At 50.0% G+C, this 14,801-nt stretch overlaps 6 protein-coding genes across 6 annotated transcripts; 4 read left to right on the top strand and 2 right to left on the bottom strand.

Moving 5' to 3' along the window:
* Window positions 1-2,295: 2,295 nt before the first annotated feature.
* LCP9604111_2715 (uncharacterized protein) lies at window positions 2,296-4,783 on the top strand (the record flags this gene model as incomplete). Its single annotated transcript, XM_039070223.1, has 5 exons — window positions 2,296-2,311; window positions 2,378-2,506; window positions 3,505-3,555; window positions 4,519-4,563; window positions 4,677-4,783. 5 exons carry the CDS (start codon window positions 2,296-2,298, stop codon window positions 4,781-4,783), a joined length of 348 nt encoding a protein of 115 aa, XP_038931467.1.
* A 1,799-nt stretch (window positions 4,784-6,582) lies between these two features.
* Window positions 6,583-7,623, top strand: LCP9604111_2714 (Rab family GTPase; the record flags this gene model as incomplete). The annotated part of the gene is made up of 3 exons (XM_039070222.1): window positions 6,583-6,666; window positions 6,732-6,795; window positions 6,986-7,623. 3 exons carry the CDS (start codon window positions 6,583-6,585, stop codon window positions 7,621-7,623), a joined length of 786 nt encoding a protein of 261 aa, XP_038931466.1.
* A 488-nt stretch (window positions 7,624-8,111) lies between these two features.
* Window positions 8,112-9,104, top strand: LCP9604111_2713 (40S ribosomal protein eS7; the record flags this gene model as incomplete). The annotated part of the gene is made up of 3 exons (XM_039070221.1): window positions 8,112-8,267; window positions 8,566-8,648; window positions 8,741-9,104. The coding sequence occupies 3 exons, from the start codon at window positions 8,112-8,114 to the stop codon at window positions 9,102-9,104; spliced, it is 603 nt and encodes a 200-aa protein (XP_038931465.1).
* Window positions 9,105-9,711: 607 nt separating this feature from the next.
* On the bottom strand, window positions 9,712-11,648 carry LCP9604111_2712 (putative dynactin Arp1 p62 subunit RO2; the record flags this gene model as incomplete). Its single annotated transcript, XM_039070220.1, has 2 exons — window positions 9,712-11,224; window positions 11,278-11,648. 2 exons carry the CDS (start codon window positions 11,646-11,648, stop codon window positions 9,712-9,714), a joined length of 1,884 nt encoding a protein of 627 aa, XP_038931464.1.
* Window positions 11,649-12,145: 497 nt separating this feature from the next.
* Window positions 12,146-13,306, top strand: LCP9604111_2711 (uncharacterized protein; the record flags this gene model as incomplete). Its single annotated transcript, XM_039070219.1, has 2 exons — window positions 12,146-12,373; window positions 12,464-13,306. The coding sequence occupies 2 exons, from the start codon at window positions 12,146-12,148 to the stop codon at window positions 13,304-13,306; spliced, it is 1,071 nt and encodes a 356-aa protein (XP_038931463.1).
* Window positions 13,307-13,514: 208 nt separating this feature from the next.
* LCP9604111_2710 (actin-related protein 2/3 complex subunit 5 family protein) lies at window positions 13,515-14,181 on the bottom strand (the record flags this gene model as incomplete). Its single annotated transcript, XM_039070218.1, has 2 exons — window positions 13,515-13,737; window positions 13,823-14,181. The coding sequence occupies 2 exons, from the start codon at window positions 14,179-14,181 to the stop codon at window positions 13,515-13,517; spliced, it is 582 nt and encodes a 193-aa protein (XP_038931462.1).
* Window positions 14,182-14,801: the final 620 nt, after the last annotated feature.

Below are 14,801 nucleotides of genomic sequence, written 5' to 3'. Positions count from 1 at the left end.
AGGTGATTGACGCGATCGAGGGCGATCGCCTCGGGGAAGATCGAGGTCTCAATTGTGGTCCTGGTAGCTCTGATGATCTGCAGGTTAGCGGGTTCAGATAGCACATTGCAATTCGCGAAGTCAACGAGCTAGCGAATTAGGAGGCGCCCCTAGGTCGACTAATCAATCTTGCATTGCTATCTAGAGGATCAGACATCAAATCACCAGTGATGGCGTCCAAGGGCTAAGGCCGCATTGCAGAGATCGACACTGCAGAATGCGAATGTACTTTTGTTTCTTTGGCTCAGCAGCGTGTCATACAGCTGCACAGTATACTCCGCTACATGTCAACATATCTGCATGTACACAGTACAGAGCGCGTGACGCAGGAGGTATGTACGATGTACTTCGATCCTCAGGCATGATCCCCCGTGCAGGAGTACCTCGGGGAACATTACTCCGTATCCGTTGACACACATCAAGTGGCCGGGATCGCCCGGCCAAAAGCCGGTCTATATCGACGTGGGTCGTACCTGATTGTATCTGTGTGGCTCGATCAGTCATAATCTCCTCCTTCGTGCGTCATGTCGTGACAACTAAAATAGGTCCAAAGTACCGAAGTCAGGGGTTGACCCAGGGAAAAAAAAGAAAGGGGACGATCGAACCCGGCACACTGGTGCTGGAGCTGTGGAGCTGACGATCGTCAGTTTTGGTTCTTTTCTGCGAGTTAATCAGGTAACCCGGTCATTGATGTGGGTATGGGCCTGTCACCTCAGGATCCAAAGAGTCCAGAGAGGTCTAAAAGGTCAGTCCACTTTTTTTCCCCTTCTTTGTTCGGCTGTGAGCTGCCGTCGTGTCTCATGTTTCGGGAGTCGAATAGGAAGGCCGGAACTTGGTGGAGGCGAAACGATTTACCAAATAAAAAGGAGAAGCTAGGAATTGAGGCGGCTGAAAAAAGCGTTTGTCTCGGGACGGGGAAGCGGTTCCAGTTCCAACTGATTGGACTTTAATTTGCGTTCTATTTCTTCTTTTCTCCTTCTATTCGACCCATTTGGTCCCTAAATGCCATTGAATAATAGCGGAGTACCAACGGAATACCGACTGTGGACACTACCTAAGTATAGCCCGTTACAACCATCAGCTATGGAGCACATAGTGCTTCCAGAATTTTCCATCTATGGAGCCTTCCTTTGAGAGAATCGGAAAAATGAATGAAGATCGCCCGGCTTCACATCCGCGGCGTCCTAGTGCGCTATTTCCCTGCTCCTATCCATAGTGACATTTGGATTGTACGTTGTAAGAGACGACTCCAACGCCACACACCCAGAGGAAAAAGTAAACAAAGTCGAGTCGATATCCCAATTTCAGGAGCGATAACACATCCACATCTGTCAAAAAGCAAAGAGTCCGGCTGGGGCCCGATGCATCCGGACCGGGAACCCCCCTGCATCCTGATGCGCTGCAAGGCAAATCTCCAAGTCAATGCGGGTGGTGATCCGCGACCGTTTTGTCTCGATATCTCGACGCCACAATCAAGGCGTATGCGGGTAGCTACGATTTCCAGATTCAAACCAAGGAATGTACTTTTGAGAAATATCAGTGCAAGATAAATACAACATACAACAGTGTACGTACCATGGATCAGCCCCGGGAAGACTAAGACGTTCCGGAAACGATGGAAGCCGGTTCATGCAATCGCCCCAACCTTGTTTTCGAACTAATGCACCCTCCCTAGACTTTATCTCGGCTTAGTACATCATCTAGAACCTTGGAACATCGACACCGTATGAACCGTCGTCTTGGGTCATGCAAGATCCAGAATCCGTTGGGTTCGGACGTCATTCCCAACGAGGAAAAAGGGGGAGAAATACCGACCAAGGCTATTAAGGTTGACTGTGAGAGGATTGAGCTGATGGAGCTGATGGGGTCGATGGAGTCGATGGGGACTGATATGGGGACTCTTGTTTTTCTCCCGGTTCTAGCGCCCTTCTAGCTGTAATTGAAACGGCTTCTTTCCGTACGATAACAGTTCAGTTCCACTATAGGAAGCTGGATCATAGGCTTTTTTTCTTTTTTTTTTTTTTTTTTCTGGATTAGGACATGGAAATATGTTTTTACACATTAGGGTATGCTTGTGACTTCTTTTCCTCAAAAACAGTTGATCCACACGATGCTCTCCAGTACGGGGGGAAGTATGGAGTAGTTTTCCCCTATTTTGAACATGTGGAAACGTGTCACTGGGAGATACGCCTGAGATAAAGACACGAGAGAGAATGTCTTGTTTCAATAATGAGAAGCGTAACAGAGCAAGCCACAATGCTAGGATGTAGAGGTGAGATCGATCGAACATGGTTACGTTGAGAACTCTGAATCTCTTAACGGTAGCCATGTACGGTAGATCTTCCAGCCCCCGATTTCCACGAGGAAGACCCAGATTCAAGACCCGCGGGAGAGGAAGTTCCTCCATTCGGTATGGTGTGGACACGGGCTGAAACACGCCTACGAGTCCCTTTCACAAGCCTAGAAGGTCGTTAATGTGAACCCTGTCAGCTGGGGGTCACTATACCGCAAGAGGGTGATTGTGGCTGACCGTGGTGAGATGTGTCGGCCCCAGTGTGGCAAATTATGAGAGCGGATGCAGATACCCTTGATTACCTTCCAGAGCCTAGATTATGGATTATGGGGGTGGGGCTTCCTCTCCGAATGTTTCTAGATGTTATGTGTGATGTACGGAGGACGGAGTACATCCTGTACAACACCTGCGGACACCAAGGTTCTTCATTGTCTCTACCCAGCGTGCCGGGAACGAAAAGAAAGGCTAGAAGGCGAAAAGAATGTTCGTACGTAACCGAGACGGGATTTTACTTTTTCGATCATTACGGGGGCCCTCCTTTTGCTTAGTGTATCTCCACCCCCTATGATGGAGCCCAGGATCGTAAAGATAATCCTCTTTTCTTTTTTTTCCCCTTCTTGATTGGGGCGTAGGGAATCATCAGATAGACACGCCGGGAATGAAGTCAAAATTCCGATATGTTGGAATTGCTTTTGATAAGTCTTGTGTCTGGTTGATTGCGAATTGTAGGCGAATCGACGAGGAATTGATCCCAAGACTTCCGGGACCAGACCCGAAGTTTGCGACTGGTCTTACTAAGTGAGGATTGCACGGGAGGCCGCCTGAAATACGGATGGCCTTAATTAATAGCCGAAATACCCTTGGAGGGTTGGATTATTTGCATCATATGTCATAATCCGTTCGCTGTTGGGGTTGTAGTTTCTTGCCTCTTGAACAACGCACTCTGGACTCCATATACATACATCATGAAAACGAACAACACCGATGGAGCCACGACCACGCGAGAAATATAGAAATTAAAAAGAATTAAATCCAATGCTCGGAGTGATCCGTTTCTCGTTCCTGCGGCTGTTTTTCCCTTTTCTGTTCTCCACTTTTGCACAAAGGCTGCCCGGAGATTTGGTTCCTAGCTTTATAGTGGAGAGCTTCTATGGCTAGTTGATACATAATAGAGAGAGGTCTGGACTTCTGGGACCTGACAGTAGTGAAGACCTGGGTTGGATGTATCTCGTGGAATTGTGATGAATCCAAGGGTACCTTTTTAGCTTGTTTTGGTGTCATAAAGGACCAAACAGGCGCTATAGATTAGAACGTTTGGAGAAGAAAGGGGGGACAAATCCGTTCCCTATTCCCCGGGACCAGGGACGGGAGAGCCGCTGTGCTAAACAAAGAAATGAAAATATAGAAAAACATAGGGAAAATCAACAAATCAACAAATATATGAATTATATCGAATATACCGAATATCCAATATCAATTATATACTATTATTTTCTTTTCCTCTTTCGATTTATTATATTATTAAAAGGATAAATCTAATTTTGATTCCAATGCCTAAGGGAAAAAAAACCGTGTATATCAACGCAAACCCCCCTCCCTTCTTGTTTCCTTTGAACATACTTGATAACCATCTTTCTACACATCCACCCCCCTACAGCCCTCCTTTGCTCTCCCTTCTCCCTTGCGATACGTCGATTTGAACTTTTTCCGGATCGATCGGAGCCAGTTCCGGAGCACTTTCTCCTTGGCTCCCTTGCCGTCTTAAACCTCATATCCCTTCTGCCCGTTTTTCTTGGTTGGGATTGCGACTTTTTTTTTTTATGGATTCGCTGCAGCCACCCTCGCGCGCATCATTTTGAATATTTCGATTATTCCTTGATTTAATTCTCCATCTCTCTACTCATAAAAAGCAACGAGCTGCGACCTGTCCACCGACTCGCTTCTCTCCCAAAAGACTCCATTCTCATTTGTTGGGCTTCGTCACATTCCTGCCCTACGATCTGTTGGAACCCGCACTGGTGCCAGTGGTGATTCTTCAAAAGGACCGACTTTTCCGATCCCGACTGCATCTGCATCTATCGCCTGCACCGCTGGTTTTTATCTGGATCTGATTTTATTCTGTTAATTCGATTTTCTCAACTGGGGGTTGGATTGGCATTTCGTTTGTCCGCGCTTGTTTCCCCAAGGGAAACATCTATATAAGATCCTGGCGTCGACGTCGTGTTTACTTGGTAAGTCTTTCTACCTCATTCCCCACTCTCTGCCATTAGCGCCTTGGAACTCGCACATCTCTTTTCTACCAAAATTCCTACCTTTCAGCATCTAACCATGATTGCCTCTGCAGACCTGAACATGATCCTGCGGGACCTATCTGCTTTCAACATGGGAAGAGGAGCTTACGATACAACTGGCGTGAAGAAGCCCGGCGTGCCTCCACCACCACCGAAATAAATCCATTCGGAAACATACCCTTCGTCATACTCAACATTGCTTTCTACACCATTCGGTCATGTTTCGGATGGTCTGGCGCCCAACAGCGGCTGGAGTTCTCTCTTTTTTTTTTTGACACATGCGGTTTGGAGTTTTACGTGATTTTGGTAAGACATGTCCACTCCGAGCACACCTTTGGGCATCAAAACTAACCGAATTGCCAGAGATCTGTAACACTATCTTGTTGTTCTTCGCCCCGGTCACGGGTCATACGTTTTTCTCGCCTATTCGCTACAGGCATCGCGCGACAATATACCCTATTTAATTTTGCTCGACTTTCGCCAGCATTTTCTTTTCGGATACCAAGCGTTGGCACATTTTCTCCCCCTCTTTCCGACCTTTTGATCTTTCGTCTCCGCACATGAGCCTTATCCTTATTTTTCGGGCCCTCGAACCTTATTCCGCCTAACCTCACGTTCTTCACCTCTTGACACGAATCGATACCACGGTCCTATTTCTCTCAAAAAAGTGCCTTTGTTTTTATTTGTTTTTATTTGCATCTCTTTTGTCTCTGTGTCTCGTTATCGACCGGCGTTTTGGTATAGACGGGATGGAATGTTGAATGGGATGGGCTGATACCAAAATCTAGAGCCTCGACCTCACGGTCAATAGCATGCTTTGATTGCTTTCTTGTTTTACTATTGGATGGGTACAGCTCCCGGGTTTATTTGCATGAGTATTTGTACTTTTTTATTTTGACGTTGATGCCTGTGTATAATATTTTGCGCACAAAAACCATAATTGTCAGCGCCAATGGATTAATTTTTCTCTGCATTCTCTACCTTCTCTACATTCTCTATCTAGCCAGTCTAGACCACCATCGACTTCACTTGCAGTCATAGATGCGCTCTGTAACCCCAAGTTTGCAAACTCGCACTCATCTCACGTCGTACTTCGCTTGTACCTGACCGACCGCGGTTGCGCTAGCATCGGGCAGATTTGCTTGCCGACTAATGCCGAGACAGGAACGACAGCCCGATTGTTGATGCGGGCCTAGCTAGTGCGTCGGGATATTCCCGAGCCTGACCAGGGTCTTTGCTAACTGGCGCCCGACATCATCTTGCAGGCCAGCTAGGCTAGTGCCCAATCTGCGACAGCTGTCAAGGTGCCAGGAACCTGTTTGTCTCCCGCTAGCCTACTTTTTATCAAGTCATAGTACACGTATTTCGATGCACTCTTTTTCAAATCTTCATATCCATGTTATCTGCATGCCATCGGTGCAGTGTATCCAATGAGATGATATGAACCATGCTGGAAATCCTGGAACATCCAATTTAGGTCTGCTGTGAGTTTCTTTAATTAGATACGAAGATAAACTAAGCCTCAATAGAAGTATGAGCAACGCAAATGCAATGCTAGGTGCATATGTCAGTTGTATACTTCAACCTTGGACAGGCCTCCCCGTGACTGGTGACTGACGACCGCGCTAAGCCCAATCGAGGCACCCATCATCATCATCCACCTCCGCCTCTCTCCAACTTCAGGTTCAATCACCCTTGTTTCGACAACGTCTATACTACGCTTTGCATTTCTCATTCCTCGACCAGGATTTAACTACTTTACCAATACTAGGCACAAGCAACGCCTCGTGTCCCGCTGTCCTACCCCCAGACAGCCCCATTCCTGGCACTGTGGCTACTAGCTGAATCCACCTGCCACCTCATCCGGTCGCCTGGTCGCTGATCGATTGACAGTGAATAACGCACAGAAGGACGCCTAACTGTCACCTTTGCTCTTACCGTAGTTTCGTTGTCTCAGCCATGTCCGAATCAGCGAACGCAAATGCCCCGAAGCCGAGCAGCAGCGTCAAGCTTGTGCTGCTCGGAGAGGCCGCAGTGGGCAAGGTACTGCTCTATTCGTCATGTTACATGATTTTGACAGCTAACCGTCTCTTGTTATTCGCCCATAGTCATCGCTTGTCCTCCGCTTTGTCAACAATGATTTCCAGGAGAATAAGGAACCAACTATTGGCGGTAAGATTTCCCCATGGACTTAGCCCCCCCCCACAGGATACAAGGTACTGTTCCTGGCAGATCATAAACTTTTTGGAGAATCCAGGGACGGTGTGTTGTATCCAAAATTGAGTTGTTCCCCGCAAACGGGGCAACCCGGCCCCTTAATAATACTTTGCACTAGAATAACCATCTAACGTCGTCTTTCCAGCTGCTTTTTTGACGCAAAAATGCTCCCTTCCTACGCGCACGATCAAGTTCGAGATCTGGGACACCGCCGGCCAAGAGCGATTCGCTTCGCTCGCCCCGATGTACTACCGCAACGCACAGGCGGCGCTTGTTGTCTACGACGTCACGAAACCCTCTTCGCTGACAAAAGCCAAGCACTGGGTCGCCGAGCTGCAGCGCCAAGCGAGCCCTGGAATCGTCATTGCCCTCGTCGGTAACAAGCTGGACTTGACCAATGACGGCGGAGATGTTTCCGAGGCCGTTGGCGCTACACAGAGCGAGCCTGAGTCGGCCCAAGGTGGAGATGAAGGTGCCGGTGAGGAAGACGAGGGGCAGGATGTCGTGTCCGGCGATGCTCGCAAGGTATCGACACGAGACGCTACCGCCTATGCGGAGGATGAGGGTCTTCTGTTCTTCGAGACTAGCGCCAAGACCGGAACCAATGTTGTGGAAGTCTTCACGGCAATTGCAAATGCCATCCCCGAGAGCAGTCTGAAGACTGGTCGCGGTACCGGTGCCGGAACTGGTCAGACTTCGTTGGGTAATCGGTCAGCAGAAGACTCACGGGTCAACCTGGGTGATCGAAATGCTGCTACGGCTAAGGAAGGCTGCGCTTGCTGATTTGGGTCTTTTTTTTGGCAGATGTTTTTGCAATTATTTCCATGGATACGGGCGTCCTTCTTGCTTTTTTTGTTGCTTGTTCCGGTTTCGATGGAGACTCCGTGTGCTCTTATAGTACATAGTGTGCTACTCTCCCTGCAGCACCTCGTTTCAGCAATGATTAGAGTGTAAATTTTTGAGATTGGCATTGGCAATCAGAAATCATCTCCAGCGTACCTACATACCGTGAAGAATAAGACAATATGGCCAGAAAGAGTCCCGGGGTAGAGTTCTTGACTAAAGACGAGTCGGATAGTGGATCCCCTTCAGCGGCAGCCCCCCAATCAGCAACGAGCCCTAAGACGGACACGCTAAACTAAAACAGGAAATAGCGCGCCCTAAGCGAATGCGCCGATCCCACAGCAAATTCCCATTCGATTCAATCTGCGAACCTCCCCTCCGTCGACATCACCACCAGCACTTCCCGCAGCACCCCGTCGCTCGCAATAATGGCTGCCATCAACAAGATCGCCCCCAACTCGCCGTCCCGGCAGAACCCCTCCGAGCTGGAGACCGCGATCGCCGGCGCTCTCTTCGACCTCGAGAGCAACACACAGGACTTGAAGGCCAGCCTTCGTCCCCTGCAGTTCGTCTCTGCCCGCGAGGTAAGAATTGTTGTCCGAGGCTCCCGACATACGGATTGAATCGTTCTGGAACGGCGTCTGTGAATTTTCGAGGGATTCGATGCTCCGGGGTATATTGGTTGAATTTGTGGATTGATTTCAATTCTTATCCACCAACACCAAAAATCATCAATATGCAGAGGAATCATCAACAAAAGGAGGCAATATACAAATGGATATGAAAATTCGCAGAGCAAGACGCCGTTCCAAGAGGAATTCTGTTTCTGTGTGCAGGACACTTTCAACCGGACAACGCTCTGACATTATTCTCGCTATCTAGGTTGAGGTCGGCCACGGCAAGAAGGCCATCATTGTCTTCGTCCCCGTCCCCCTCCTGAACAACTTCCACAAGATCCAGCAGCGGTAAGCAACCACCAACCCTTCCAACCCCAATGGGCCAACCGAAACAAAGCCACTCAAACCAAAGAACAACCCGGACTAACACCCGCCTCCAGTCTGACCCGCGAGCTTGAGAAGAAGTTCTCCGACCGCCACGTTCTCTTCGTGGCCCAGCGCCGCATCCTGCCCCGCCCCAAGCGCTCCGCCAACTCGCGCACCACCCAGACCCAGAAGCGTCCCCGCTCGCGCACTCTGACCGCTGTCCACGACGCCATCCTCACCGACCTCGTCTACCCCGTCGAGATCGTCGGCAAGCGTACCCGCACCAAGGAGGACGGCTCCAAGACCCTCAAGGTCATTCTCGACGAGAAGGAGCGTGGTGGTGTCGACCACCGCCTCGATGCCTACGGCGAGGTCTACCGCCGCCTCACCGGCCGCTCCGTTGCCTTCGAGTTCCCCCAGAGCGGCGCTGAGTTCTAAATGCACATTTAGAATTCTTTGTTCACTTTGACTTTTTTTGGGGCTAGGGGGCTTGGAATGTGCTCGGCTGATGCGTGGGAGAATGGCATTGTTTCTAGGTTTTGAATTGTTGCTTAGATTCAACGCCATTGATGGGTTCCAAAGAGATGATCTCCATAAAAAATGCATTGACGGTTTTTTCTCTTTTCTTTTTTTGCCCCCAGTCACTGGTTGCATTGCTTTGTGTGTCCGGTGTGAGCTCTGGGTGAGGCGATGGAGTTGAGTTCTCTCTCTATCTCCCGATCTAATGAGGGTGGGATGGAATATCTGATAGTATTCCAATTCAACGATTCCGACTTTTCATTGCTTCTTTAGATGTTTTGTCTAGGATTGGATCTAGCCTGCTGGTAGATTATAGGCTTGATTACCCCTGGACAACTAGATATTGTTGGATAAGTAGCTCATCTGCTGTTATTGACTTGGCAGTATCAGACCCAAACGTCACTAGACGATATGTATTATGCGATGCTTCATGAACGGGAAAAAGGTACACTCGGGGGTATGAAAGGTATACAACGCAAACCAGTCGACGCAAAATATGAACAAAACAATGACATCCCCTATTTATCTACAACGAAGCCTGAATTCTTCCCACACCAAGCACCATCCAATATGCCAACTCCCTGGTAACCTTATCATCAGGCTTAGATCCCTTTCCGACATTCTGCTGATCAAGCTGTGCATCCGCATCCCAATCCATATGCACGAACACCGGAATCTCAAGCACATCCTCATCCTGCCTGGAAGCCGCAATCGCCGAGACATCCACATCATTAGTCTCGGTATCCGCATCGCCATTGCCGTTTTCAGCACTACTCCCAGGCAAGGTACCAGGGACAACCTCCAACACGACGGTCGTCCAGTTCCGGCCCTTGTCCCACACCTTGCCTGCCTCGGGGACTCCGCGTTGAGCGCCGGAGCGAGACTCGCTCGTTAAGGGCGCAGAGCCACCCTGCAACGCCTCGTCCCAGACATCGCTGTTCGCGCCAATCTCAAACTGCGGAGAGAGAACTGTGACTTTCGTTGCAACGCGGCCTGGGGTTACGGGGGGCGTGGCGAGGGTGATGCGGACGGGGTCGAACATGTGGTTTTTTAGCGTAAGAAGGACGTGGATTGGGCGCAGGGGTGGGAGGGAGTTGAGGTCAGAGGTTGGGGCCATGGCTGGGAGGGCTGACGTGGAAGAGAGGGCCAGAGGGCGGAGGGTTGGAAGGGGGATGTAGCTGAGGGCAATGAGGCGGATGCGGAAGCGAGTAGATTGCGGCTTGCTCTCGGGCTTCACGAGGATGTGCTTGCAGGACTTGCAGCGCTTGGCTCGCTTGGTGCGGAGAAGGACTGGGAGTGGGAGGAGATCGTCAACGAAGCGGACGTCCGGTGATTGGGTTGCGCGCTGGTCTATTGAGGCCATGCCATCCCAGCCACATTCTGGAGACTGAAGTCGTGCAATAATGTCCGCTTCGTTGTTTTCTGAAGCGATCAGAAGGCCCTCGCTTGCAGTCAGAGCTTCGCGCATAACAGGTGGCTTGGATTTGGGCTTCTTATTGCCGCCATACAGTCCGCTTAGACGCGACGAGGTCGTATACAGAGACATAAGCCGGTTTAGGGCGCCTGGCGAAGAGAATCCAAATTCCGAGCTAAGACGATCATTTGCTGAATTTGATGTCTCCGCGATTTGTGTACGATAGAAGTTCTTCAGGGCTGCGAACCGGGCATCCATGCCCATTGGAGGTGCAGCCGGGTCTTCTTTTGATGCAGCTTGCTCTCCATCTCGCTCGCTTGCGTTGGATTGCCCATCAATAGAGGCATAGCTAGACAACGGATGTTTCAGATCTCCATAAGAGCGAGAAGCTTGCCTCGAGCGGTCGAAAGAAGCAGGGGCAGTGGAATCTGTCATCTTTTGCAGTTGGCTGCGGATATTAGTCGGCTTGTCGAATTTGATGCCAATGTCTAGTGTTGTCCAAAGACAGTATCCGCAAGACAACACCCACGGACCCTGTCGAGGCCCGTTCCCGGTGGCATTCTCAATGGTAGTCACAGCCAGCGGGGCCGTACAGACAGGACAATTGAAGCAATTTCGGCCACACCTAGTGCGTGTTAACGGATAGTCGAACACAACCCTTTACACCCTAGTACATACCGATTGCCATCACTCCGCACCATACTGCTCGGCGTTTCAAACAAGCAGCTAGGACAATACCAGCTCACAATCTCCTCCGTGATACATCGGGGGCATTTGATCTGGTGACACTCCTCGCAGTAGAGAAGCTGTTCAGGCGGATACAGCGAGAAGTTGGACCGTGGAGAGCGGGGATCAAATGTGTGCTCTTCATCTTCGTCCTCTTCTTCTTGTTCGTCTTTTGCTGACAATTTCTTGTCCTGATCTGTATTCGCTTGCTCCGGTGGTGGTTTCTGCGTGGACTCCCTCGACCTTCGCTTCCTAGCCGGATCGGGGACCGGGGTGTCGGCGCAGGGACATGATATGTATGTATATGGAAAAGGACGTGACATTTTGATATTGACGTGGAGGAGCGAGCGAGATGTTATGTGGTAGCTTTTGAGGTGTGTACTTGGGTCAATTCATGACTCGTCTCTGTGGGGTCGAGAGCTTCGTAATGGAGTAAACAGGTTGACTGGTAGCAAATTCGTATCTTTTCGAGTAAAAATATTTTATTTCCAGGATCCCGACTTTGTTGCGCCAAATCAGACCCTGAGCGGAGCGTGTTGGCGCGTGGGAACTTGTTGGAGCAGGGGGTCACAATGGCTCTGCCACGCCCAATGTACTATGCACAATATAGTCAATATGCACAAAGTAGAAATTAAAAATAATTCCAGGCCAACTGTCTCCAAAGCGCCAATTTTCAAGAAGTCCACAGTTTGCGGAGAGGGAGCTCTTCCGCATCAACAACCGACGTCAGATCCCGCCATTTTCTGCCCGCCATCGCCGCAAAACCATGGACTTGCATGCTTGAAGGTGTAGAATCCTCCATATCCATTCCACAGCCACAATGATACCCCTACGAACATTTCGTGCAAGTCTCTCAAGGCAATGCTCTGCTCCAACAACTACTATCCGAAAATATGCCAGCCAGACGCCTGGTAACCCAATGCTTGAGGTCTTCAATCGCAAAGCCAAACACCTCCAAAAAGATCGGGCAGCCCGGAATGTCGAACAGAGTCGGAATGTCGACTACCTGAAAGATGAAGTAGCAATGCGGCTATGCGAGCGCTTACTGGTAAGCCACTCAACGAAGCAAGCGCGGACAATAGTGCAAAAGTAGAAATAGGACACATCAACTGACAAGAGCTTCTATCACCATGAATAGGACATCAAACGTGACTTTCCAAACGTTCTAGATCTAGGCGCAAACAGCTGCAACATCGCCCGAGCTCTCACATCCCCCAATATCGACTCAGCCATGCCGGAAGGAACCATCACACCACCACTATCAAACAAGATCTCAAAGCTCACATGCGTGGAGACATCGCGCGCACTGCTCTACCGCGACGAGAACGAACCGTTTAACAAGGAGATCAACATTCAGCGGGATGTGATTCCGGACTTGGAGACGTTGCCGTACGCACCGAACAGCTTCGACGCCGTGCTATCGTCACTCTCGATCCACTGGATCAACGACCTGCCCGCGCTCCTGGAACAGGTGAACACAATACTGAAGCCCGATGCGCCGTTCATCGCGGCCATGTTTGGTGGTGATACGCTGTACGAGCTGCGCGGGTCGCTGCAGCTGGCTGATATGGAGCGGCGCGGCGGTGTGAGCCCGCATGTGTCGCCTCTGGCGGATGTCAAGGATGTCGGGAGCTTGTTGAGCCGTACTGGGTTCAAGATGCTCACTGTTGATGTTGAGGACATTGTGGTGGAGTTCCCAGATACCTTTGCGCTCATGCAAGATTTGCAGGCGATGGGCGAGGGTAACGCAATCATGAACCGTGAATCGGCACCGCTTTCACGGGATGTATTGTTGGCTAATGAGGCTATATATCGTTCCATGTATATGGAAGAAGGTGCGCGTGGTATCCCGGCAACGTTCCGGTTGATCTACATGATTGGATGGAAGGAAGGCGAGGGCCAGTCGAAGCCGTTGCAGCGTGGCACCGGCGATGTCAACCTCAAGGACATCCTCGAGGGAGGTGACTTTGATAAACCATAAGCAATGGAAACAAAAGGGCAAATAGAAAGGGCCCAATATTTTGTCACAATATACTAATGTAAAAACTACGCTTAAGGCGACACTTGAGAGATATCATCTACAGACATGTATGGAATGCAAATCAAGCTTCTACCAGGAAGACGAGAACAAAAACAGTCAGAATGTATATCATAAGAAACGAACCTCCATCCGATGTTGTTTGCTCCGCTCAAACCGTCCTACGATCAGTCATGACCCGCACAATCGATCCAGTACCAGCAATATCCACAAGCCTCTCGTGCCAGCTCAGCAAAACGCTCATCTGCTGCCCACCGCCACCTTCACCCAAGTTGCGAGCCTGGATCTGCGAGAAGCCCGTATCCTGAGGCGAAACTGGCTTCTTCGGCGACTGGGCACCGCTACCGGGAGCAGCCGAGGACATTCCCTTGTACCTGTAATCAATAAATCAGCAATCAAATCCATGACTTTCCCTCCGACGGTTCCTCTCCTGGCAATCGAGATAGTAGTTCCACGTACAGGTATTTCATCAAGCAATCAGCCCGCTCAGCCCCTCCATCCCCGCTGCACACGCCCTCCAAGATGCGTGTCATCTCGCCCTGTCGGATACCCTGCAGCACATCGATAACGGTAGCAAGATGCACCTCCTTGGCACGGTCGTCGCCGCCCAGCGGCGCGGTGTCGAGGACAGTCCGCAGAGCGCCCTCTGGGTCACCGCCGCGCAGCATCTGGCGCACCTGTGTTGCGGCATTGGCGGCGTCACTGGCACTTGCGGGTTGGGGGAGTGTGGCGGGGAGGAGGGATTCCATGGGGAAGTTGGCCGAGGACTCGGGGTCCAGGGCGTCAATGTTGATGGTGCGGTAGTTGATTTGCGACATGGTAGCGGTTGGGGTTTGGTTGAGGGTTGAAACAGAGTAGCGTTGGGTCTCGATCAAATTTTGGCTAAGCCAGTCGAATGGGTTTGGTGTTGAGGAAGCTTTGTGGGGAGCTACCTGTTTCCGTTTGGTATATCGGTGCGGTGGGCGGAAGCGGGGAGATTAGGTTGAACAATGGGAAGGCAACAATGTCCAGATAAAAATGTACATGAGTATAATTGTCTGTGGGAGCTGATCGCTCTGAGATCTAACTTCTCCTATAGAATCTTTACATAATCATGGCACGTGGCTAAAATGTGCCATTTCTAGTTAACAACCCCCTGGGCCGGTATAGTCGCCTAAATGTCACGATGCAGTTGTACGGATCATCGTGATGTTGACTGTTTGTCTTGTTTGCTTGCCATTTGCAGAGCGGCCAGCTATAAGCAGATTCTAATATATTCCAATGATTATTTTAATGCATATTCAATAAGCAGTTCATGGAGCAGTTGATGAAGTAGTCGATGAAGTATTGATAACAAAAGGGACTTAATTTTGTTAGTGGCTTACATACAAATTGCAGGTACCTAATGTCATTGCATAGGGAGTTCGACACGAAAGCGGTGTATAAAGTAAAAGGCGGT

Source organism: Penicillium roqueforti, assembly GCF_015533775.1.
Source record: "Penicillium roqueforti strain LCP96 04111 chromosome Unknown scaffold_03, whole genome shotgun sequence".
NCBI classification, from domain to species: Eukaryota; Fungi; Ascomycota; class Eurotiomycetes; order Eurotiales; family Aspergillaceae; genus Penicillium; species Penicillium roqueforti.
The sequence above is the reverse complement of the archived record's forward strand: the minus strand, read 5'-3'. Positions and strand labels throughout refer to the sequence as shown.